General features: G+C 40.0%; 1 protein-coding gene across 1 annotated transcript in view; it reads left to right on the forward strand.

Annotated features, from left to right (window-relative positions):
• The first annotated feature begins 236 nt into the window (after nucleotides 1-236).
• The window catches only part of LOC139445199 (ataxin-7-like protein 1), a 38,577-nt gene continuing 11,337 nt past the window's right edge, over nucleotides 237-27,476 (forward strand). Inside the window, exons 1-7 of the mRNA XM_071226329.1 lie at nucleotides 237-324; nucleotides 490-558; nucleotides 1,331-1,435; nucleotides 23,398-24,033; nucleotides 24,646-24,728; nucleotides 25,677-25,984; nucleotides 26,315-26,477. Coding sequence (XP_071082430.1) covers nucleotides 237-324; nucleotides 490-558; nucleotides 1,331-1,435; nucleotides 23,398-24,033; nucleotides 24,646-24,728; nucleotides 25,677-25,984; nucleotides 26,315-26,477 — 1,452 coding nt within the window. The remainder of the gene's footprint in view (nucleotides 325-489; nucleotides 559-1,330; nucleotides 1,436-23,397; nucleotides 24,034-24,645; nucleotides 24,729-25,676; nucleotides 25,985-26,314; nucleotides 26,478-27,476) is intronic.

Genomic DNA, 27,476 nt, shown 5'->3' on the forward strand with positions numbered 1-27,476 from the left:
AAATAAATTTCTATATCCCCAAGAAGATGGTTAATTTACAAGCTATATTTATTTGATTTGACGTTTTAGAGGCTCTATATACCAGTCGCACCATAACAGTGCCTCCAATGTAACTGATATTGTTCAATGAGACAACTTTGTCGTATATAGAAACGGAAGTGATCATCACGATTCCCTCCGATTATGACGTCATAATCGGCTCTTTTCGCTTTGGCAGAAAGCAACAAGAAACTAAAATGGCGACCCAGGACAGAAGTCCGTCGCTGTTTGCTGGCAAGCCATGGTCAGTATTGGCCGACAGTTGGTCCACAGCTGATGAAAAGGGTAAGTTTAGACATATATCAATCATATATGTTTGCATCAAGCATGTTCATCGATTGTGATCGGCGTAGACACTCTTTGAAAAACTGATGTTCAGTTGATTTCATCGAGGTGAGATTGATGATCACGACAAGTGTCATGTTGAAAATTGTCTTGTTTCTTTTGCAGAATCAGACGGTTCAAAGGAATCAGAAGATAAGGATGACAACAGTGATAGTATGAAACTCCGTAAAGACGGTAAATACAATGGGTTCTAACTATTTGATCGGATTTCTTTGCTCTCAAAAATTAGTGAGACATCAATTTTGACAGCGTGCATTCATGAATAAAATGAGAATAACGCGATTTGTAACATCCGTTTATCTGCATCACCGAGATTAAACTTGAAGAAATAATAGTCCATAAATCTAAGAATGTTGTTTACTTCGTTTGCCCGCGTTACTATTATGTGTTTTTGTTGACTGAAATGTTGTTTGACATTTCACATTGATAGACACAACATGTGCACATGGCCAGGATATTTTCAGGAAATACATGTGTATTCATTTTTACGCATCATAATCGTAAAACGTAATTGTTTTCACACCCAGAAGTTATGTATTACGCATCTTGGTACTGTTTCAACCAAAATTAATCCTAAATAATACATATATGGACTGAAACATGACAGAACATCTGTACCATGGATGAGCAAAACAATCTATTTCTGGTGTTTTTGTGCCACAATGAAATGGTCACACTTAAGGGTTCATTAATACCTGTTACCTTAATATGTTTTACTTTAGTAGCAACAGCATTTCCTACTAATTCTCATAATTTTTGTAAGCATGCAATCCATTCTTTCTGAAATACTGTTTTAGAACACAAATTAGCTTATAGTTATAATGACCTTGATTCTATATAAATCATCAACATTGCTCATTGGGTTATTCTGAGTCGTTACTGTAATTTGTTATTTAAAAGTTTCATGTCAATGTAAAATAATCACAATGTATTTTGTTTGTTTCAGATAAATACCTTTTTGGTATTTGTCCTTCCCAAGATGAATTTTACTTGGTTGTCTGTGAAAAATGTAACCAAGTGATCAAACCTCAAGCCTTGAAACGGCATATGGGTAATTATCTGTTACTGCTTTTCGTTACAGCTGATTCCTAGGATCATCTGTACATCTTTTACAATACCTTGTCACAATGAATATGGTGACAGAATCATTTATCTGTAGTTAATACATGAATAGCTGACCTCAGAATTAATATTTATCAATCAGACTGGAGTCAAAAACATTTTACTACACATTGTCAGTAGTTTGGATTTGATTTGTCCTGTTGCAGTTTTACATCAAATCTGGAAATTCTGCAGGAACAATCAAATATGAAAATATACACAAGTACAGTTTCGTTTTTGCTCCCTTGCACATTTAATGTTTGGCAATCATGGGGAGACATCTATATCAGATTCGGAGCAATGGATAATGGTCACCTTAGTCACAGACAAGGACCTTTGTCATTCTTTTTCAGATTTCTACATAGTTCATGTTTTATTCAGGATTGACAGAATGCAACAACTTTGAATTATGGTATAAAGCAATTGTAAATTCTAACATCTCCTACAATCAAATGCACACAGGTAAGTATGCAGAGAAAACTCATGTATTTTACTGTTCCAAGAAATGAGGTAAGTTATCCCTATTGTGCATACTGACAGTGCAAAATTTTAAAGATCTGAAATGTTTGTTTATATTGGGTTTGTAGATTTAGTATTGGCACATCAAGGGGATGGGGGAGGTGACATTACCCCAGTGACTGTGCAGAGCTCAAATAAGCTGCATATGCTTGTATGACAACACTGCTCTATTGCCCAATGTAGCCTATTCAGCTTGATTACCCGAATATTTTTAATCATCTTTGTTTATTGAACAAATGCAGGTATCATCTATATATAAAGTCTACTGCAGTGAATAATGCACAAAAGTGCCAAGTCTCACATATTGCAACATGTATTGCTGTTGTGAGGTCATGCAACATCTGACATGTTTTGGGCAGCACACAAACAGAAGAAAATCAGAAGTTTGATGAGCCAGCATTCATTCTGCCATGTAATTCAAACTGTAGGTGGCCTCTTGAATCACTAATAGTGATATAATATAATAATATTATGTACGGTATAAGAGGGTCTATACTACTAGCGGAACACATAATATAAGTTATACATATTTTCATGTTTCATTTATTTCTTAGACCGACTGCTCTTCAGTAGGGGCAACGGCCCATGAAACGAAAAGATAAGAAATGTGTGGCGTAATACAATAGGAATATGATTATTATCATGGTCCAGGCATGATGAAAGTACAGTCATGTCCCGTTAATCCCATGATGTTGGTTGCATATGATTAGGTCGGATTACTACACGATAGATAACGATTCAAACACATAATTAAAAAAAGGACATATTCATATTGTTATGTTACATTGTTAGCGGAATTTGTTTTCTAATCATGCAACCTCTAAAGTTTAACACAGTACTACTGTTATGTACTGTATGACTGATTCAAAAGGATCTTTAAAGCAAAGTCCGAAACCAAAGTCGTCAATTTGAAACTACTGCCACAATGCTTAAGAAAGCTGCTTTCTTAGTGGCTAATGTTGACTTCCTGTTAGTAATTTCATTGGTCGTTCAAAGTTCGCAAAAGGTCGTTCTGATGTGACCTGAAATGGTATCTGATTTATTGAGATTGAGGTAATCTAGGCATGTGATTAATCCTGTTTTGTTTAATTAAAGCAGTGATTGTTTATTGTTGAGCAAGTTTATCTCTGCAGCTACTCGCCGACTCGTCTCGCATCAAAACACAGGGCTGTGTACTCACGGGCAGATGACTACGGAGTGAACTGATCAATGTGTCTGATTAACGAGACTGATTAATGAGTGGTTCCAGCAATTCGTTGCAAGTTAGGTGTGTCGGAGTCAGAGTGCGAAACTGTCAGATTAACAGGTCCAAATAGCACTGATTTAATCGGTTCCCATCAATAGTGTCGGATAAAGCCGATTATCGGATTAACGAGACTTGACTGTAGATGGAGCAGCATGTATCATCTTTGACTAACTATCTTAAATTAACCTTTTATTAGCTGTTTGTGCTTAACCATAGGATAGTTAAAAACATTCATAAAACTGCATGGTATTACCAGTAAACCTTGAAACAAGCCTTCAGCAATAAATAAATTTATACATGCATTTCTTTAGGTTATATCTATTATTAAATAAATTTAAATTTTCCTGGTCCAACTAGTCCCAGACCAAAAAATATTTCTAGTTTGGACTGTTATCTCCCTTTATTAAGCACGACCATGACTTCAAACCTTAACCACGAGATCGTTCCAAACAAATTGGGAAAGACCGACCCATGGCACTGCTTTGGTCTTTGAAAATGAAGGGCAGTTTGAAAGTGTAAGAAGAAATGACTTAAGCTGACTAAAACTGAGTAGCATCTGAGATGGTGCCACTAGTTAAGGGTGAAACGATACAGCAAGGTCATGATACAATACGTATCACGAAACACATATTTATATCGCCTGGAAACTTCTCGAAAAAATATTTATGCAGGTCCAAAAGGAACAGCTAGCTTCGTAGCAGCTATTTTTAGTAGTGAAGACATAACTGCTCGTTACAATCTCGATACAACCTTTTCTTCTGTTTGAGAAGTTTTCAATCCCCAAATTTGCCCCAACTGAAGACTTATATGTAGCAGGCACCTCCACTGTTTCCACCACATGCTTGTGTTCAGCCATGCTTACAGACGCCCTTTGCTACCATTACTTGAGGTCACTCTGTCAGTTCTTGTTCACAATCTCACAAACTGAAGATTCAAGTAGCATCTATGACTAAGTATTGATGTCATTGTATGTATCAGTGAATAGTTGTCAGCCCTAATTTGGGGGACAGGTGGCCCAGTCATCTAAGGCGCCGTGATTCGCTGTGCAGAGTTGCGTCCCTTGGGCACGCCAGAAACCTATGATTGTGGGTTTCGAATCCCGATTCGCCCCGATTATGTTTCTAGGTTTGTCAGCACCATACCCGTGCTCGTGGGTTTCACCGAAGTGGTAAACGTCTGAGACCTGCATCACTTCGGACTTTCCTCCCACATTAAGCTGACACGCTGCGATATAACTGGAATACTGTTAAAAGCGGCGTTAAACCCAACTCGCTCACTTACTGAGCCCTAATTTTGACGTCTCTCACATGTTATAGTGATATATGCAGGACGAACAAACAAATTCACAACACGCCAGCACCAGTCTAGTTGCTTGCTATTGATCCAGATCATAGAGATTGATAATCGCTAATTGAATATCAGCCAATTATCGATAAATATATCGGAAAAGTAACTTTGAGCAAATACACTAAAAGAAGTGCGAAAGAAAACAACATATTTTACCCCACTGGTGGGTGGCGGCACATCTATTCATAGATTGCTTTGTGGACATTTAAGATATGACAGAAACAGTTGCTTTCCATCCTCAGCAATTGGGGCCGGTTGGGTAGCCTAGTGGTTAAAGCGAAGACAGGGGTTCGATTCCCGACATAGGTACAATGTGTGAAGCCGATTTCTGGTGTCCCCAGCCGTGATATTGCTGGAATATTGCTAAAATCGGCGTAAAACCATACTCACTGTCACTCACTCACTCCTCGGCAATTGACATGATAGACAATGACAAGTCTGTTTTGGTAAATCTCAACTTTATTTCATCACAATAATTCAAGAGTAAGGAGGGTGATGAAATTCTTTGAACCCACATTGTCACACAGCAGCCTTTGCAAGCTTTTTTTTGATAGAATCTCTCAGGCGATGAAGCAAATCAGCATAGTAGGCACCGATAATTGTCTTTTGACTTTCTTAGTAATCATCAAGGATCACACCCTTTGAATCCCAGAAGACAGTGGCCATAACTTTCTTCGCTGATCTTGGAGACTTGAATTTCTTTGGTGTTTGAGAAGTGAAATGGTGCCATTCCATGGATTGACGTTTTGACTCGGAATCATAGTGGTTGACCTATGTTTCATCACCCATTACTAATCTCTTTTTGAATTTGATTAAATCCTCCCCAATTAGCTCTTAATTTACTCTGGCAGTGTCAGTTAATTTTTCATTGAGATCAAAATTTAGGAACTTTAGCACCCAACTAGCAGATATCTTATCCATCTAAATGTTCATGAATAATAGGTTCAATGGATCCATGGCTTATACCTGTGTCTTCTTGCAATGGTAATACGTCTATCTGACTGCATAAGTTTTTCTATCTCCTTGATTGAATCATCATTGATGGAAGTTAAGGGACGTCCAGACATAGGGTCATCATCAAGGCTTGTTCTCCCAGCCTTAAGCATAGCTGCCGAATGTTTAACAGTGGAATAGCTATAGTAATTATCCCCATACACTTGTGACATGCGGTCACAAATTTTTTGGGGGAATACTTTTCTCTGAAGTCAAAACCTAGATGACAGCTAGGTACTCATTCTTTTCCAATTCTGTGTCCTTTGGACCCCTATCATGGTCAACTGGCTGTCACTGATGTACAAACAGCCTCAACAGACCAAATACACTTTCGATGAACAACTCAAACAATGTACTACATTGACTAGTTCACTTTGTTATTTCCCATAGCTGAAAGTTAGTTAGGCTTAGAGGGGCGGTTGTGTAGCCTAGTGGTTAAAGCGTTCGCTCGTCACGCCGAAGACCCGGGTCTGACATGGGTACAATCATCTTCCCGAGGCAAGGGAGTTAACTGACTATAAAAGTCCAGTTTCCACCCTAGCTGAACTAGGCTGGAATTCCTGGGCTCTACCCTAGTGCCACCAGTGGTTATTACGAGTTATGTTCCTTCTAAGCCTCTCCTATGGACCAATCAGATTCCACCTCTCGTATCACTTGCATTTGTTTCAAACAAAATGGTGGCGCCCAGTCAAAACGATCTGATTGATAATCAAGATCTATATTGTGATAAAACGGGTCTTACATAGCTAAGTGCATCAAATCAATTGAGCACCTTGATTAAAAACATGAAAAGACTTGGAAAATATCTGTTGACAACGAGTGGGCGGTGCACATGCTTTGCAAATCCTGCAATCGACAGAAATCTGCACAACATTTTACAAACCGGATTTCAATTTCGGTGTGCGATTTTGATTGGACTATGCATAGACTCGTTAGCCCAGCCAAAATGTAACTCCGTTATACCAGCCTAGTTCGGCAAGGGTGGTAACTGGACTTTTATAGTCAGTTAACTCTCTTGCCTCGGGAAGATGGGGTACAATGTGTGAAGCCCATTTCTGGTGTCCCCCCATCGTGAAATTGCTGGAATATTGCTAAAAGCAGCATAAAACCATACTCACTCACTAGTCGGGTCACTTTTTGACCAGCCCTCGTAAGTCAACCATGTTCTTCATCTCTGTGCCGCCATGTGTATCTGACTAGAGGAAAATCCAGCGATATTTAAGGGCATGGTACTGAAAATCTCGTCTCCTCCAGTTCGGCATTGGTTATGGTTTACCGCACACTATCTATCAGTCAGCACTAACTCATGACTTTACAGTCTGGAAATTTAGTCACTAGTCCAAGGCCAAAGTCTAATGGCACTGACGTCAGCTAAAAATGATGCTGAGGGCGATGTGTTTGGCACAGACTGCTTTGTATCCTGGTCACAGAAACATTTATGAAGGATTCCAAAGAAGTTGCCCTTGGTTCTTTTGTTCAAAATTTGATTTCAAGTTCATATTTTCTTCAATTTAGAGTTCTTTCTTTCAGTGTATTTAACATTACATTCAATGCAAGTATGTAAAACTAAACATTGACGCCTCTCCTTCTATATTGGCCCTGTTATTAGTGAAACACAAGTCACCTCCACAAAATCTATACAGTTCATGCAGTTGAATTTTCTTAACTTATAATTTAGTAAGCTTCACTGACATTTGCTGCAGCAGTAGAAACTAACATTTTTAGTCCATTAGTCCTTAAAATGATAATATATAGCAAAACCCTTAAAAATGGCCAATTTCTACTAGTCCTCATGGTGCCTTAACTACTGGGCAGCTTGGCAAGGACTACAGCACTAGTGCCAATTTCTAACGCTGCTGAGGAGTTCTAGATAAGTAAGAGAGTGTCAATATGCAATGAAATTTTGAAATTAAGATTTTATGTGTGCAGACATTTCTTTAATTATTGTCATTAATGTAGATAGGATCATGGTATTTGAACCTAGGAAGAACAAAACTGTTTTTGACATTAGTTATAAAAGTATTTGATATTGATGTAGTTGTATTAATATTTGTAATAAGAATGAATTTTCAGACTAAGTGCATGTACAGTGAAAATCGGAAACCCTGTTTTCATATTAAAACACATGTACTCGGTGTTGGTAACTAAGCATGGAAGTCATGTCTCATGGGGTCCTTGTTATAACCCTAATGTCATATGTTAGGAATGTAAGGGGTCCCTTGATTCAAATACCCCAGAAGACCTCAGAACCCGGGGGTCCCCTAATGTCAAACACTTGTATGTTGAGCGGTAGGCATAAGTTGACACAACTGTTTTTGTAGGTGCATTGTGGAAATCTGGGATTGCTGACTGTTGGCTTAAATCAGCAGACTTTCACATTAATATACCCAAACCCTAACTTTCACTGTTTGCTTAAGTTACTTAAACTATAACAATCTCATTATAACCTGATGTTTTGCTCCTGATAAGATATGTCAGGTCTTTGACGGCCCAATGTAAAGTGAAGGAAGCATGGTCTCTTGAGAAAAAGAAATGGCAGGTTTCTAGACTGATTTTTTTCCACCTCCATTTGAAAATTTCTGTCTTAGCTAAAGAAAACCTATATAGAACACAAACATATCCTTGATTGTACACCTCATTGTGTGTAGAGGATCCATGGTGCTCAGAAACAATAGCATGTCTAATATATCCACAACACTAAAGTAGCACAGCTTTTTTGTTTTGCATTTGGAACTACCTGATTATATTCGTTTTTAAGATACAGAAGTTTGATATGCTTGTCTGAATGCTTAGCTCACTTACACCAAGAATATAGAAGCCAGATGAAGCAGTAAGCATACACACTGAAACGTTGTGTTCCTCAGAATAAAGAAGTTGACATCCATAAATTCTCTTCCTTATGTGTATCACTTCTAAATGCCTTTCAAAGACTTAATATAGAAGCCTTTGTTCATTGCAAAGTTCACCTAAAACGACTTCTATGGACATGTCCCCAGATCGTCACAAAGCTAAGTATCATATCAGAGTAAAAGATCTTATTTTAAGGGGATTGCAAGCAATAACATGATCTTGCACAAATTCTCAGGACAGGAGGTAGATCAAGCTTGCTGAAATAGTTTTCGGGTCAGGTTATTACCTGTCCCTTTTCAGATTTGATAAATAATAATAATAATAATAATGACCTCGCTTTCGAAATGTCACGCTTGCATCCTAAGTACCAAGTTGTCCGACTCCCACTTTTCCAAGTTCCTTAGGTTTGGTACCTCCCAATCTGTTGACTGACATTGGGAGAGTATACCCGGGTTTGCTAGCAGGAATACAGCCCTTCTGACAATCTGGGTAATGCAGAAGGCTGCAGTGTTGGGGAGTCCTCGCATTCTCCGAAACGTTCTTGGTGGGTTTGACTAGGCAGCGTTTCCTGGGAGAAGTTCCATTCGCTGTCTAGGCTGCGTGTAGAGAGGGCAGATGAGCTGATGATGAGCCTAACCAGCCTGACTGTGCCAGATCACCCAAACCCACTTTGCTGCATTTTTAATTTTAATCTGTAAATAGTAATAATAAAAAAACAAACAATAATAATAATAGTAATCTACAAACCTCAAGAAAGTAGTTTGAATGATTTATTTTAAATTTAAATCTGTAGTTTACATTGCTTACCAGTTGGTTTTGAGAAAGTGACAAAACAATGATCTGACATACTACTGGCTGACAAGTCAGAATGCCGGATTCTAGACTGTCATGGTAGAAAAGAGCTTGATGCCCAGGCGGCTTACATCATTAGCTGTTTGTTCCACATGGTCACGCCCCATTTCAGATACTGCAGTTGTTTGATATGTTCCCATGATGTGTCAGACACATGGGGTATGAGTAAAGACAAGGTGTTTTATGGATGGCAACTTCTTTATTCTATTATGATGCAGCGCTTGGGTACATGTCCTTACACCATTGTCAAGCAGGAATGGGGTATGTTCAGGACTGATCGATTTTACCACTTTGGTCACAAATATTGAATAGTGGTTGAACTCAACCATGGCTTTTGTGATGTTAGGGTATCTGACAAATGGGGTATGACCTGTCAAATGGTAAGGCTCCCAGACATAAAATACATTCAACTCTGAAATATGACTATAATGTCCGTGAACATACAAGTGACAATCAAATTGAATGTATATACATGATATATTGAATACAATATTATTAAGCCATCTGAGCTTTGAATCCCATTTGCAGGCTAACATGGTCCAGTGTTCACTGTGCATGGTTGCACCAGGGTCTGCTGGTTGTTGGGCTTGACCTGATCTGGATCTGTGGTCTGTCAACACAATGAGTGTACTCTTGGATTTCACCATGTGTGGGCTCATGGATATCACCATGTGTGGTCATGGATTTCACCTAGTTTTGTTTCTCTTCCAACATGTTTTTGTCATGAAACAGTGGTCTGTTGACTAGTTGGATGTGGCAAGTGGCATCAACCAATGCAACTACTTGTAGACGAGGATTTAGGGAATCCTGCTGTTGAATTCAGCATTGAGACTGAAACATCTGTAAATTACAAAGGGGTTGACTAATGGTTAATGCATTTACTTGTCACAATGAAGGCACTGGTTCAATTACCAACGTGAGTGCAGGGTGTGAAACCCATCTCAAGTGTGCCATTCTCTCAAAGACCGACATGAATACATTATGTGAAACCCATGTCAAGTGTGCCATTCTGTAACAGCCCGACATGAGTACAGGGTGTGAAACCCATGTCAAGTGTGCCATGTTGTAACAGACTGACATGAGTACAGGGTGTGAAACCCATGTCAAGTGTGCCATGTTGTAACAGACTGACATGAGTACAGGGTGTGAAACCCATGTCAAGTGTGCCATTCTGTAAAAGACCGACATGAGTACAGGGTGTGAAACCCATGTCAAGTGTGCCATACTGTAACAGCCCGACATGAGTACAGGGTGTGAAACCCATGTCAAGTGTGCCATGTTGTAACAGACTGATATGAGTACAGGGTGTGAAACCCATGTCAAGTGTGCCATTCTGTAACACCCTGACATGAGTACAGGGTGTGAAACCCATGTCAAGTGTGCCATTCTGTAACAGCCTGACATGAGTACAGGGTGTGAAACCCATGTCAAGTGTGCCATGCTGTAACAGACCGACATGAGTACAGGGTGTTAAACCCATGTCAAGTGTGCCATTCTGTAAAAGACCGACATGAGTACAGGGTGTAAAACCCATGTCAAGTGTGCCATGCTATAACAGACCCACCAATGAAAACTGACAGACTGCACAAAAAACTATCATATGTCTACAGTACACAGGAAATTAGGACTGGGACAGGCAACTTGGGTACTCAGGTCGGCTGGGTGGGTACTGAATAGGACCTGGGTACCCACAGGACTGCCCGGATCCGTGGTTAGTCACAAGATATATTGTTTAATGACACAAAATCATCTAGAACTCTTTGGTTACACTATAAGTGACTAATGTTTGCATTTCTTTTTGACTATGCATACATTCCTTCTGACTTTATATGTATGAATAAAGATAAAACTTCAGTCAACTTCAGTTTATGCATGACGTGTATCTAAATACATTTTGCCAGGGCTACGGTCAAACTATTCCCAGCTGGACATTTGGACCTATCTCTTGAGACCTATAGTAGGTATGGGGGGGGGGGGGGGGGGGGGGGGGGTAAATTTTGACTTGTCCCAGCCCTACAAGGAATGAGTACAGAGAAACAGAAAACAATGATAACATAATAATACGCATTTAGAATATTCTACATTAGCACCGTAAGATGTAAATTTACTCGCTGTTTGTTGATCCTTGTGACTAGCAAGCAACTTCCCTCTTGGTCTGCGCATGCCTAGTTTGGGATGTTGCAGTCTGTTTGTTTTTGTGCTGCCACTTCCATGTTTTCGGCAACACGCTCTCAGATTTGTGATGCTGTTTCTTAGTTTTTAGTTATGTTATCTTTTTCTGTTGCCGACTCCACATGACAGTTTTTGGTTCCAGCTTATTAGTTTTCATTGGTAGGCCTGTTTAATGTTGCTGGAATAGTTCCAAGAGCTGCAAAACCTTACACTGTGACACACTTTGTGTTATTCCAACAATAGCATTATACACCGCCATGTCAATACAACTGAAATCCCAGTACCATCTTACTGTAAACAACATTATTTTATTAACCACTGTATATATCTCTGTATAGTGTAACAAGCAATCCATCAGAGCTTATTCTCAGGGGGAAGAGTATCCTTGATGCTGGAAACCTGAGATGCTCTTTACAATGTTGAAATATTTTTCTGGAAGGATGTCCGTATGGCTTTAGTGTCCTTGATAGTCAGAGTCTACACAAAAACCTTTGCTTTCACAACCAACCAGGAAGTGCTCAGCCACCGAGTCTCCCATAACAGTTATGTTAGTCCCCTAAACTTCACTCAAGTAAATTTGATAGCAATCTGTGATGTTTACTTCCTCCACTAATCTTTTTTTAGACATATGTTAAAGGAGTGTCACTGTCAGGTATTATAAAAAACCTCATTTTTATGGGGCATATTCCTCTGTTTACAAACATGCTCTTGACACTATCAGTTTGAACTTACAGGGTCTGGGGTATCATATAGGTTTTGAAAGAGTGTCCTGATATCCCTGTGCAGTGTTTCAAATTAAGTCGGATACTGGAGTCCTTGATTAACCTACAGGATTTGATTTTTGGACCCCTAAATTTGTTACCCTTAATATAGGGGTATTATTGTTTTAAAAAGAACACCAAGAGCCTCATTTTAATTTCCTTGCTTTTTGTTCGACGTGACTATGATTTATAATGAATGGCCACAAAGACCTGCATTTCATTGATAATATGATGATAGGCGTCATAGACAAATTGTGCCTGGAAGAGCCTTGTTAAAGTCTAGTTAGTAGCTTTGATATTTATGATTATTGCATAAAAAACGTTCACTCCTGGGGCATGGGTGGCACGGCTGTCTAAGGTGCTACAATTCACTTGGCAGAGTTGTGTCCCTTGAGGTTGCCAGGATCTTGTGATCATGGGTTTGAATCCATGATTCACCCGATTTGGATCTTTGGTGTGTCAGCACCATGCCCGTGCTCGTGAGGTTTACCAAAGGGGTAAACATCTATTACCATCTGTTACTATGATGACCTTGGGCTGTCCTCCACTGGAATTACTTTTGAAAGTGGTGTTGAACCTAACTCATTCACCTCCTGACTCCCTAACTCACTGTTACCAGCTGTTACTGTGTCACATATGGTTATTTTAACTGGTGCAGTTGCCGGAAAAGGCAAACAAGGATATGCTAAAAATAGAGTGACTTCTCTGAATCAGTTGACTCAGGAAGTTTTCACATGACAGTCTGGAGAATATCTCCCGACTCTTCTGACATACCGTATTCGACGTAATAAGCGCCCAGGGTGCTCTCAAAATTAGAAATAGGGGGCTCTTATTAGAATATACTTTTGGTAAAATTAAAAACGAGGTTGAAAGGTTGTAAATTTTGTGGTTTATGCTGACAGCCTGAAATGATTTAAAAAAAAGAATGGGTGCGTATTATACACAATAGATATGTTTCCAGAATTTAATTACCCACAATTAAGGGTGCATATATTAAACGAGTGCATATTATACGCGAATAAATGAGACTTGTGTACATTGATCAATTGGAGAGGGTGCTAACTGGTATCGTTCACTAGCCAATATTTTAGCAAATATCGCCATGGGCGCTTATTAGAGCAGGGCGCTTATTACATCGAATATGGTAAATAAATCAACATGATCAAGCTAAGGTGATAAGAGTTACAAATATCTGAGGCTCTTTATTGTGGTACTGCTATCATCCAAAATCATTCACCCGAGCGACATCTGGGGAGCCAGTTTTGGGATGATAAAAAAGATTTGGTAACTTTTTATTGTTCATGGTAATTTGGGGGAATTTACTCATAATTTGTATGTTAAAAATGCAGACATGTTCTTTGATGTATCACTGACAATATGTTAATTGCTCATTATATCAATCACTGGTTTGTCTGGTCATGAATCAATTATTTACAGGCTGCTGTCACATAGCTGGAATAATGCTGTATTAGGCTAAAAAAAATAATCGTGGTTCGCAGGCACTGCCCACTTCGTCACAAGTCCCCCACATGTTTCTTTTTTATTTCAAGATTTTAAAAAAATATTTAAAAAATTAAATATTCCAAATCCAACAGTAGTCAAATACTGTATTCCAGTATTTCACTCATCAAGGAATACACTGATAGATGGTAGACATTATGTGTCAAAACATTTCTAACTTTTAACAAAGCTAGTTTCAAAGCATAATTTGGAACAATTCATTAAATGACTTATTCACTAAATCCGTTAATCTGGATTTAAAAGAAAATGTCATATGATTGGGCTGTTGATCAGTTATTGTAGGTGTGAAATATCAGAGATATAGTGTACTTGTTCCCTCGTCATATCCTTATAGAGTAACTTTATCTATGCACTCAATTTGTTTTATTCTGCATGACCTGAAAGTGACAGTATGTTAAGTGTTAGGTTGATTACATCATCCTAGTACTGTTTGAACACAGATGATGTAAAGCTCTGTAAAGTACCGTATTCGATATAATAAGCGCCCCGCTCTAATAACCGCCCACAGCGATATTTGCTAATAGATTGGCTAGTGGACAATCCCATCAAGCACCCCTCGATCGATGTACACAAGACTTATTTATTATTTTATAATGCTCACTTGTGTGTTATATTCACCCTTTTTTATGGGCAATTAAATTCTGGAAATATATATCTGTTGTATAAACGTTTCAGGCTGTGAGCATAAACCACGAAATTTACGATCTTTCAGCTCTATTTTTTTTTTACCAAAGTTACATTAAAGAGCCCCCTATTTCTAATTTTGAGAGCGCCCTGAGCGCTTATTAAGTCGAATATGGTAATTAGCTCCTTGTCTAGAAGGTGACAGATGAACGACTGTGAAGAAGAGCTCAATATAAATACAGCTGTGAGTTTGGCAATATATTGGGATGAATCTATTCTTAGCTAACAGCCATGTCAGTATTTATTTTTCTACTTTAGTTATATATTCACACAGGGCAGTGTAATGCAATAAAAGAAAGCCCTTAACAAATAGAAATCTGGTACAAGAAACCATTTCTACTTTCTAGACTATTTGTCTTTGTAGTTGATATTTATGAAAATATTGATGTTAGATAGGGTTAAGAAAAGAAATATTCACACAAAACAAACTCTAAAAATTACATTTCATGTCAGAAAAGTGTGATAAGGTAACTCCTGAATTTGACCTATTTTAAGTAAACTTCCGGGATGGGACACTGAAAACAAATCAAGTCACTTCCTGCACTGAGCAGGTGTGTATACTGGAACAAGTGTTCAGGTGGAACCTATTTCCCCTCTTCTGTCTTCCTCCCCCTCTCTCTCTCCCCTCCTGTCAGTACTGCTTGAGTGACCATGCATGAGGCCTTCTCTGTCCACTTCGTCCACAATAGCCCTGCCCATCCACATACCTCTATCACACCTGCCATTGTCATGGCCCAACTCCTGTCTACAGAGGGCTTACAGATTGTAGCTCTTGTGCTAGGTTAAAGTCCTTGGTTTATACGATGATGGTATTTTGATGATTTAGTAAATGGGATTTGTTTACTGTTGCAGAAAAATAAATATTAGGCTATCTTTGATATTGTTATAATATTGTTTACTGTAGCTTTCTTTTTATTGATATTTGATCATATGTTTTTTGTTCTTTTTTTTAACTGTGGGAATGGTGTTTGTTTTTAGGGGAATGGTATAGGGGAAAATTGTCATTCCTGGAAAATAATTGTTTCTTGTTTATTCATCTTCAAAAAGAAAACGATGTAACAGGTTTTCATTATATTATGCTTTCTGTTGACCCGTATTGAAAGCATAAGTGTATTGAAACACATGCAGAGTACACATGGGTACATAGCATTAGAAATTAGCTCTTGTCCTATAGTCCTTGCCAAACGGCCCATTAGTTAAGGTATCATAAGGGCCAGTAGAAATTTGCCATTTTGGGGGTTTTGCTATATGTTATCATCATAAGGACTAGTGGACAAAAATAGTTAGTTTCTATCGCTGGATATATGGTGCATGCTCACATGCAGACTGTTTCTGTTGTCTAGTGGTAGAGCATCCGCCTGGAGAGCGGAAGGTTCGGGGTTTGTGTCATACCAGAAGACATTAAGAGATGGTACGTGTTACCAGGGGCTCAGGATTAAGGGGCTAAAAGAAGGACAGGTCAGCTCAGAGTCCGCATACTGTGTCTGAGTGGGGTATTCATCTAAAACTGCAGCATGGTATCTCAAGCACTAGAAAATCGGCATTGGCCGGACTAGTACAAGCAGCCACACATACACGTGCATGAACATCGCTATGTAAGTGCAATAATCTTGGACGCAACGTTAAACCCCATTTCACCTCACCTCACCTCACCTCACCTCACCTAACCTCACCTCACCAAATCTCATTTCACCTAACATGCAGACATGCCCATGGGTACGTCATGCATGCTCTCGTACTTGTGTAAGCAATGAATTGGGGACAATAGATAGATTATACTTAATAAAATTGAATAAATAAAGGCTAGACACTTTTGTGCAGAGCAGCGAACATCCTTCAGCATATAACAACAGATGATGAATATCATTAGTGCTGGTTGCAGTGTTGCTAGCTACAGGCTATCTAAAGTTGTTCCTTGTGGTCTCTTGTGTAGACTTCCTTCACATGCTTACAACATATAGTGGCCTGGGTCTCTCGGTCAGTATGTCGCTGCGTGTCTGTGTGTCTCTGTTTGTTGTTTAACACCACACTCAGCAATATTGCAGTTATATGACGGCAGACAGTCCAGAAATTTTGTGAGCAACAGTCCCCGTCATCAGAGTACAAAGACACATAATCAGCCAAGTCACACCACCCGATTCATTTGGTCAACCAGCATAGGTTGCTGGGGATCTATTCTAATGCGGAATCCACATGGAGTACCCACAGTGGTTTGACGCCATGAGTGAATGAGTATGGTTTTACGCCGCTTTTAGCAATATTCCAGCAATATCACGGCGGGGGGACACCAGAAATGGGCTTCACACATCGTACTCATGTCGGGAATTGAACCCGGGTCTTCGGCGTGATGAGCGAACACTTTAACCACTAGGCTACCCGACCCCCCCCTAGAGTGAAGCCAACTAGTTGTCAGTGATATGCTGGAGACAAATAGCACAAGGACATTTTCAGGATGTTGTAATTTGTATGCATTCGTCTGTATCGTGTAATACCAAATTTGGAACAAATATTCAGGAAATATTGAGTGATTGTCTTAGAAAATGAACCCTGGCTGTTGCCATAGTATTTCTTTATTTTGGGTGAAAACTACTAAATCTTCTTACTGACTACCATATATTGCTGTGTATAAGGTGGGTTTTTTGTACTTAGAATTAGTCGGGTTACAAGGGGGGGTCGCCAAGTACACAGGGTAGAAGAGTTTTGATGTTTTTTTCACAAACACAAAGACATTACCGTGAGCAGGTCACACCGGAAATACCATGTCAATAATCCATACTGAATGACGCAAATTGTAGTAACACTGTCTGGTTATGAAAAGTGGTGTATGTTGCCCTGGTGGGAAGAAAGTCTGGTGCAAACCTTCAGCTTTACATATAGCACCGATATCGTGCCATGATATTGCTAGATTAAGGCAAGCCCCAGCTAACACTCATTAATAGTACATTGTTCTGAATCAAAATGTATGCTTGAAATATGTCCTGTACCAAGTTTTCTGTGCACTTGACTTATATTTGGTAGTTATTTGTCAGCCGGGGAGACTTACAGTGGTTAAGCTCATAAATATTCAGAACTACAAATGAAAGATAAATTTTTATTTTGTCTGGTCGTGTAGCTTCTTTTTTTTCAGATTACATAATTCAACATAACATTGTATTATGTAACATAAGTTCTGGAAGATTTAATGATGTAATCTGTTGGAAGTTAATTTTTGGGAACAAATTTATGTCATCCTTTAGACCTTGTCATCTGAATTAGTGCATTCGTTCCATTCGTTCTTGCCTCAATGGGTTTTAAAAGAATCGTTAGTGTTCAAGGTCTTCTGTCCTCCTTATGTTTGAAATAGGGTTCAGTCGGATGGAACAGAAACGTGCACAGCTGGCAAAGCTGGTATTTGTATGATTTTGTGTTTGGCTGTGCAAGGATGATTTCTAAAATGTAAGTTGGCTTGGACTTTTTCCTGCTATTTTGAAACTATAGAAATTATGTATGGTATTTCAGCTTAACTTCTCAAGCACAACATAGCTGTGATCATATGAATTTTGCAATAACTGAAAAAATGATAGTTGTCATGGTGATATGAACTATGAGATTTATCGATCAAAATGTGTACACAATAATTGGAGGATCCAAGATGGGGTAACTTCATGTTGGGTTTTTGTGGACTGGGCTCACATCTAAAATTTGTTTTCTCTTTCAAAATGCTTTACATTTCCCATTGGGAGTGGAAATAACCATACAGGTCACACTCACTTGTTTATGACCTGGACCGCCTTCGTGGTCTAGTGGTAGAGCGTCTGGGGTTCGATTCCTGGCCTCGTCTTACCAAAAGACGTTAAAAGATGGTACTTGTTGTTACCCTGACTGGAGCTTGGCATTAAGGGGCTAAAACAAGGAGGGGTCAGCTCGGAGTCAGTATACTGTGTCTGAGTGGGGTATTCATGTTAAACTGTGGCATGGTATCTCAGTGAGCTAGCATTACAAGTCGGCATCAGTCCGGACTAGTACAAGCAGCCACACAAACTCATACACACGTACATGCACGTTTCAGTATAAGTGAAATAATCTTTGACGCGACGTTAAACCACCTGTTTATGACTTGTGTAACATTGTCTGCAGTACATGCAAGTTTATAGAGAGAATTTAAGTTTAAGAGTTTAAGAAAAGAAAATATCATCAGACTTCAGAAGGCCTTTGAGGTTCATTTTCACTTTACGTGTTCAAAACAGATAGTTCTTTTTGAGGTAGATGTTTAAAACAATGTATCATGATAAATAAAACATAATCAGTTATTTTGTCTTGAGATCAGTCTGTGACAAAAGCATTTAAGCCTACTAGCCCAAACTACTACTTCTGATTGTAACCAAGCCATTGTCACTCGAATACAAGGAATTTCAAATTGTGATGGGTACCGGTAGGCATGGTCGTCTAAGGCACCATAATTTGCTATGCAGAGTTGCATCCCTTGGGCAGTCCAGAAACCTACAATCAAGTGTTTTATTCCAGTTTCGCCCAAATTATGTTTCTAGATTTGCCAGCACCATATCTGTGCTTGTGGGTTTCACCAAAGAAGTAAATGTCTGAGACCTGCATCACTTTGGGCTTTCCTCCCACATAAAGATGCCACATCGTGATGTTTGTTGTTTAACGCTACACTCGGCAATAGTCCAGCTATATGACCGTGGTCTGTAAATAATCAAGTCTGTGCCAGACAATCCAGTGATTGACACCATGAGCATCAATCCATGCAATTGGGATCGATGTCATGCATCAATCAAGCACAGTCACCTTTTACAGCAAGCATGGGTTGCTGAAGACCGATTCTGCCCCGGATCTTCACGGGTCACATCGTGATGTAATTGGAATACTGTTCAGAACAGCTAAACCAGCTCACTCTCTCACTTGAATCCTGATGTGAAACAAAACCATATGTCATATAATGAAACCAACTGTACAAAACAACAAAATGCTATGCATTATTCATGTTTCATCAGTGAAACTACAGTATTCAACATAATAAGCGCCTAGGGCACTCTCAAAATTAGAAATAAGGGGCTCTTATTTGAATATTTTTTTGGTGAAAAAAAAACAGTTGAAAGATAAATTTCGTGGTTTATGCTGACAGCCTGAGATGTTTATGTACGACATATATACACACATGTTCCAGAATTTAATTGCCCATACTTAGAGGTGCATATAATACATGAGTGCGTTTTATACGCAAATAAATGTCCTGTGTACATTGATCAATCGGAAGGGGTGCTAATTGGGATTGTTCACTAGCAGATCTTAGCAAATGTCGCCGTGGGCGCTTATTACGTCGAATACGTTTTTGGAAAATCATACTTGACAAAGTTTGGATTGATAAATTAGTAATGGTAGTAGTTTTCATCAGCATTTATTATTGCCGACAGTTACACTGTGAGTCCCAGCAAAACATACCAGGTCAACTTGGGGATTTAACACATGAAATAACACATGGTTATCAGTGGTGGTACTGGATGTGTAGACATGGTCTGGCGAACCTGTTTAATTAGCACGACATGCTCACAAACAAAACTGAAACATCTGCCTACTGAAGAACTCGTAGCTTTTCTGGTATTACTATGAATAATTGAAGCAGTTTATGATAGTGGAAATGTGTTTCTTGTATGTTAGAAAATTACCAGGATAGTTTGAGGTCAACGTTAAAGGCACTGACGAGATATAATGAATGAGTTATCCTCCGTACTGTAAATAGACAACCAAGGTCTTCAAAGTAGTTGAGTCTTTGTATTTGTTTGTTTGTTGTTTATCATGGTGGCATCTGTAAATAACTGAGTATGGACCAAACAATGCAGTGATTGACATGTCGAGCATCGGCCTATGCATTTGGGATACGATGATATGCATCAACCAAGTCAGTGAGTCTGACCACCCAATCCTGTATGTCTCCTTTTTTTGACAAGCATGGGTTGAGTCTGTAAGAACTGAGAGGATGGGGGTAGGGTGGTCAGACTTGGTGACATTGCTGAACTTGTATTTGTGCTGCCCAGATGATGTGGATTGTTGTGCAAGCAGAGTCATCATCTGGTCCAGACTTGGTTACTTCTAGGTCACCATGGTGACCTGTGAGGAATCAGGGTAACATTATATGTCCCCAGCAACCCCATCTTCCGGAGGCAAGAGAGTTAACTGACTATAATATAAAAGTCCAGTTTCCACCTTTGCCGAACTAGGCTGGTATTATGGAGTTACATTTTGGCTAGACTAACAAGTCTATGCATAGTCCAATCAAAATCACGCACCGAAATCGAAATCCGGTTTGTAAACTGTCATGCAGATTTCGGTCGATTGCAGGATTTGCAAAGCATGTGACAGCTTGTTGTCAGCAGATATTTTCAAAATCTTTTCATGTTTTTAATCAAGGTGCTCACGTGATTTGATGCATTTCGCGATGCAAGACCCGTTTTATCACAATACAAATCTTGATTATCGATCAGATTGTCCTGACTCGGTGCCACCATTTTTTGTGAAGCAAACGCAAGTGATACAAGAGGTGGAATCTGATTGGTCCATAGGAGAGTGTTAGAAGATATATAACTGGTAATAGCCACTGGTGGCGCTACGATCAAGCCCAGTAGTTCCAGCCTAGTTCGGCAAGGGTGGAAACTGGACTTTTAAAGTCAGTTAACTCTCTTGCCTCGGGAAGATGCAGCAACCCATGCTTGTCGTAATAGGCAACTAAATGGGTAGAATGGTCAGGCTCTATGTCATGGCTGATGCATGTCATGGTACAGTGATGCATTGAATGTCCACATATCCCAATTCTGGGGCTCAGAACTCATGATGACAGTCACTCATTTGTCTGATTACTTGATTATTGACGTGTAAGGTGTTTAACAAAAAACAAACAAACACGATCATGATAATAGCTGCATGATGCTAATTGATGCATTAAACTACATTCACTCAGTCTGTGGACTTGATATTGACGGCATGTACTGATGGATGGCTAGTCCTGGGGCCGAGGTATGTTGGTGTGGAGACGACAGTCTACTACAAGTGAGGTTGTTGTGACCATGCTTAGTTGTTTGAAAATTGAAACTAGTTCTACTAAGAGCAAGTTGATTGTTAAGTTGCAGTTTGGGGCACCCATTAAATTGGTCTAAATATTGCTTAGGGGCAACTTATTGGAACAGGGTGCTAAGTATGATGTTTGTTTGTCTGTTTGTTTGTTTGTTTGTTGTTTAATGCCGCACCCAGCAGTATTCCAGCTATATGACGGCGGTTTGTAAGTAATCGAGTCTGGACCAGACAGTATCATTGGATACACAATTGGGATATGATGAAATGCATCAACCAAGTCAGCAAGCCTGACCACTGATCCTGTTATTCGCCTCTTACGACAAGCATAGTCGCCTTTTACAGCAAACATGGTATGATGAATATGGTGCATGTGTTTCATGTGGTTGGTAATATTCCAATTCATATCAGCACTCATATGTCCAACATATTTTGTGTGGGATTATTCTACAACACTGAATACCACACTTAGTGTTTTGTGGTTGTTTGAGTGTTCTGAAACCAATTTCCATGAAACTATGTATGTAACTTCAGAGTAAGAGAGGAAATTTGCATTAGGAATGAAATTGGTTTCACATGTAGTCGAAATCACGCGCTGATACATACTTGACAAAAATCAATAATTGTGCTGTAAAGCTGGCAGAAACATGATGCTGTACAGAATATTATTGAAAGTGGAGGTGGAAAATAGGAGAAATTAGAAGTGAAGCAGCAGTTTTAGAAAACAAAAACACAGCCAGGCAGTGTTGTCAGATTACCTTATTAGTATTTTTATAATTGCTCATGAATTCCTTGAACTTGTGACATATTCCATGAATAGAATGATAGGTTGTTTTATGAGATTCATTTGTCACCTTTGGGTGGCTCAGTCATCTAAGGAGCTGCAATTCGCTGTGCAGAGTTGCGTCCAAAAACTTAAGATCGCGAATTCGAAATCCTGATTCACCCCGATTATGTTTCTAGGTCTGTCAGCACCATACCAAAGTGGTAAGCCCCTAAGACCTGCATCACTTCAGGCTTTCCTCCCATGTTAGTCTGGAATACTGGAAAAAGCGGCGTAAAAACCACTCACTCACTCACTCACTCACGCACTCACTCACTCACTCACTCACTCACTCACTCACTCACTCACTCACTCACTCACGCACTCACGCACTCACTCACTTACTCACTCAGCACCTGACCAGTGCCCCCTGTTACAAGTTATGAGGTTTTCTTATAAGCATGATATGTCATAGTTCAGAATTAAGGTTGAAATCTTCATTTGAGGCCAACAGCTAAAACGTCCTGATGGAAAACTGAAGAACCCAGTTGCCATGGTTCCATGCCACTGAAGCATGTGTCAGTAATCAGATGAAGCAAGTGTCAGGTCAATTGTCAGATGAAGCATGTCTCAGGTCAATTGTCAGATGAAGCAAGTGTCAGGTCAATTGTCAGATGAAGCAAGTGTCAGGTCAATTGTCAGTGGAAGCAAGTGTCAGGTCAATTACCAGATGAAGTATGTGTCAGGTCATTTGTCAGATGAAGCATGTGTCAGGTCAGTTGTCAGTGGAAGCAAGTGTCAGGCAAGTTGCAAGTGTCATGTATTGTCACATGATCCTTTTGTTATGTCAGATGGAGCAAATGTTGCGTTGATTGTGATAGTCAGCTTTAGCAGATTGTTTCATGTGGACTATTACTGGTGTCCCCCGCCGTGATATTGCTGGAATATTGCTAAAAGCGGCGTAAAACCATACTCACTCACTCACTCACTCATGTGGACTTTGTTCTTGGTCTGTATATAGAGCAATAGACAACATTTGCATTTCCACCAAATATTTACTCAATTTGTTTCTGTCTCCTTTAATCATTGACTTGCATATTCATGACCCTTTAACTAAATATCAACATATCCATCTCTTGCAGTGAATCGTCATGGGCTAAAGGACAGTAAAGCTTTGATCAAGGCTGCAATAGGTGCCGACTTCCCAAAGACTGGCAGTGACACACCAGTCAAGGAAGGTCGTAAGTCTATGCCTCTGACCAAGGCCAGCCTGAAGCAGCCCCCACAATCCAACCTTGTGCCTAAGATGGCCTCTCTGTCAAACAAGAGCAACAACTCCTCAGGGGGCAGCAGCAGCTCAATGAAGAAATCTCACACAATGCCAGTGGTGAAAATGGAACGAATACCCGAACAACTGGCCAAACGAACTCTGTCAGTCGCCCCCGAGTCTGGTACCAAACCAGTGCTCACCAATGGAACTGTGAAAACCAACTCCAGCAGTGCCCCAACGCCCCCCACGCCCCCAGTATCGCAACCTACTCATGCAACTATGGTGTCTGTTGTCACCACTACCACTACAACATCGAAGAGCTCCATCAGCAGCAGCAATATGACTCCAAGTGCTACCACCACTGTGACACCGTCCCCTGCAATGACGACCGTCACGCCTGCCGCCCCCACAGTCCCCCCTCCCACACCCACACCTCCCCCCTCCATAGTCACTCCACCCTCCAGTAACAAGAAATCTCCCAAGGAGAGGAAGTTTCTCCCATGCAAAGGTAAGACATTGTTCTCTTTTTATTAATCCGTCAAATAAAATGTCACAAATGTGGGATAAGTTCAGATTTTTAGTCTGTCCTTACCTCCTATCCACTGAGTCTGTTTACTTATTCAGTAATGATCAAACTCAGGATAAATATCAGTGCCTGTAAGTCGAAGGATAGAGGAAGGGAAGTAACCTTTGTTACACCACTAAACATGCTGTCTTTCATTTGGTGTTTCTCACATTCCCCGAACATGCCGACTATCAGTACTCTAAAAGGGATCACTTAAGAACAATGTTTTGTAAGAATATTACTAATCTTTTCATTGGTGTTCAAAATTGAGGGGGTCCAGGGTCCAGGGGTCCTTGAGCTCTTCTCCTAGGGTAATTGAATCAAGAGACCCCACAAGTCTTCAACTTTTAACATTAGGGTTATGGCAAGAACCCTTGACTTTAACGCGCAAGTTCGAACACTGTTTTCAGTATCATTTTTCCTGACTATTTCTGAACATTATGTTTCTGCCTCACGATCCAATAGTTGTTTCAGTTTCAGTCTACATCCGGCTTTTCATAGCTGTTTTGGCTACTTTGTATGGAAGATTATGTTTAACTTTGTTGTAATTTCCAGATCGTGAGTTTGACCCAGACAAACATTGTGGGTGCTGGATTCCTGACATTGCTAAACAATGTACTCGGTCTCTCACTTGTAAGGTAAGTATCTTGACTTGCTCAATCCTTCCTATGTCCATGGGGACTCTGGGTTGGAATAGGTCCCCAGCAACTTACACTGTTTGTAAGAGGATCAGACCCGAGAAGAACCGGGTAGAGAATAGGTCTTCAGCAACCCATGCTTCCTCTAAGATGGGATCAGGTGGTCTGGCTCACTGACTTGGTTGATACATGTCATCGTATCCCAATTGCATAGATTAATGCTCATGGTGTCAATCACTGGATCGTCTGATCCAGATTCGATTATTTACAGACAGCCCTCATATAGCTGGAATATTGCTGAGTGTGGCGTTAAACAACAAACCAACCAAATGAATCGGGTGGTCAAACTTTGTGATTTGTTTGATTGCATGTCATCATACCCGGTAGGCATGGATTGTTGCTCACAATTTTGATCACTGGATTGTCTGGTCCAGATTATTTACAGATCTCAGTCATATAGTTTGAGATGTTGATGAGTGCGGCATTAACAACAAACAATGTTCTGAGACTTTAGTGTATGGAATGGTATTACCTTGAACAACAGGTATCCCTCTGCCTGCAAAGATTTGGAGTTGTTAATTTCATGTGCATACTACTCATAAATACTATTAGTGTGCAAAGTGCATGGTTAGAATTGTAATTGCTTTCTTAGAATACGTTCACATTGCCTGTGTCAGTATACTGTGTCTGAGTGGGGTATTCATGTTAAACTGCGGCATGGTATCTCAGTGAGCTGGCACTATAAATCGGAATCAGTCCGGACTAGTACAAGCAGCCACACACACATGCATGCACGTTGCTATATAAGTACAATAATCTTGGACGCGGGGTTAAACCCCATTTTACCTCACTCATGTGATAGGGACTTATCATTACTTTGTTGACAATGCTGGTCTCTTTGGAAAACTGGTATTGAGATGGCTAATGCTAAAAACATTTCTTCTTCAGACTCATGCTCTTTCATTACGGCGAGCCGTAAAGGGAAGAAGCAAAACATTTGATGAACTGCTCAAAGAACATCGGGCAGCCAAAGAACTTCTTCTCAAACAGAAAGCTGAGATGGCAGCTAAGGCAGCAGCAGCCTCTGGGGGCGGGGCAGGGCCGGGGGGAGGGGGCAGTTCCAAGTCTGGTCATAGCGATTCTAATGCTCACTCAAAAGATGGTGTCGCCCATTCCAAAGTGCCACACCCACCCTCCATGTCTCCCACTCAGAAAAACAAGTCTCATGCCAAGCCCCACAACTCAGTATTTCAAAGGTAAATGGTATTCCAACATGGTTCATTGCCGTGTTTATGTACGAGTCCACCAGATTTATGTATCACGCCCTGAGTAACCCATGCTTGTTATATGGTAAAAGCCTACTATAATTGTTGGTCATACGTATGACTTGCTGATTGTGTCATGGTGCCCTGGTAACTGCTCATGCTATCAACCACTGACTTTTGCTGGCCCAAACACAATACTTTTTCATGATATAGTGGTGCCCACAGTGGTGTTAAAATAACATTTGCTTGCTGAAACAATCTAAATACCTGAAATATGGATGTTTGAGTTAACTTCACATGACTTCTAAATGTTTTCTCCAGACCTACCTCAACTGTTGCCCCGCCTTCCCTGACACATATCAAGGAGGAGCCTACTTCTGTCGCTATGGATACAAGTGGAGGTCGCCTGTCGATGGAGGATGGAGATGACGAGCAGGATCGAGTAGATGCCACTTACCTACCATATCACCCTCAACCTGCTGCTGTAAGCAATATTTGTTTGGCTTTTCTTTGTGCTAGATCATGTAGATGGCCAGAACCTAATTATATCTATCATGTCATCTTTGGCCTGTCTGGTGGCCAGCTTGTCGAAAGTGCCAGTTCTCTGTGCGCAGTTGCATCCCATAGTCATGCAAGAATCCTATGATTGTTGATTTACATCACAGATTCATCGGGATTATGAAGCTTGGTGGGGTGGTTGGGTAGCCTAGTGGTTAAAGTGTTAGCTCTTCACACCGAAGACCTGGGTTCGATTCCCGACATGGGTACAATGTGTGAAGCCTATTTCTGGTGTCCCCCGTCGTGATATTGCTGGAATATTGCTTAAAGCGGCGTACAGCTATACTCACACACAATGACGCTTGGTTAGTCAGCACCATACAAATGATTGTTTTCACTACAGTGGTAAATAGAGGATATTATATGAATGTCATAAACATAGTATGACATCAACACTCATATAATGTTCTATTTATTACCAAAGCAGATGTCTACATACAGAGACAAATTTTAGTGTTTACCTATAAGGACAGCAAGTCTCAACAGCAGCTGAACGTACAATTTGTCGAATGACGTCAACGATCTTAAGCTATGACGTCGTTTCTAGTGTCATCATTCAGACCACATGTCACAATAAGATTGGAATGACGTCAACAATGACGTCCAAATGACAGAAACAATATACTGTTGTCTCGTGACGTGATATGACCCTATACTACTAGGGCACATATGATTTTTATGAACCTCGATATGTTTGCCTTCGTAAGTAATAAACGTGTATAACTTGGATCATTTTGTTCTAATCCGCTATGATGTAACTGAAATATAGTTCAGGGAGGAATTAAATTCAGTTCACTCGTCATTTGTCTGGCAGCCATGTTTAGGGGTTTTATCAAATTGGTAAAGGTCCACAACCGGCATCACATCAGACTTTCTTCCTACATTGACCTAACACATATTCAGATGGCTGAAAGCATGAAAAAAG

This window comes from Haliotis cracherodii, unplaced genomic scaffold (genome assembly GCF_022045235.1).
Source record: "Haliotis cracherodii isolate W230 unplaced genomic scaffold, xgHalCrac1.p SCAF_6, whole genome shotgun sequence".
NCBI lineage: Eukaryota > Metazoa > Mollusca > Gastropoda > Lepetellida > Haliotidae > Haliotis > Haliotis cracherodii.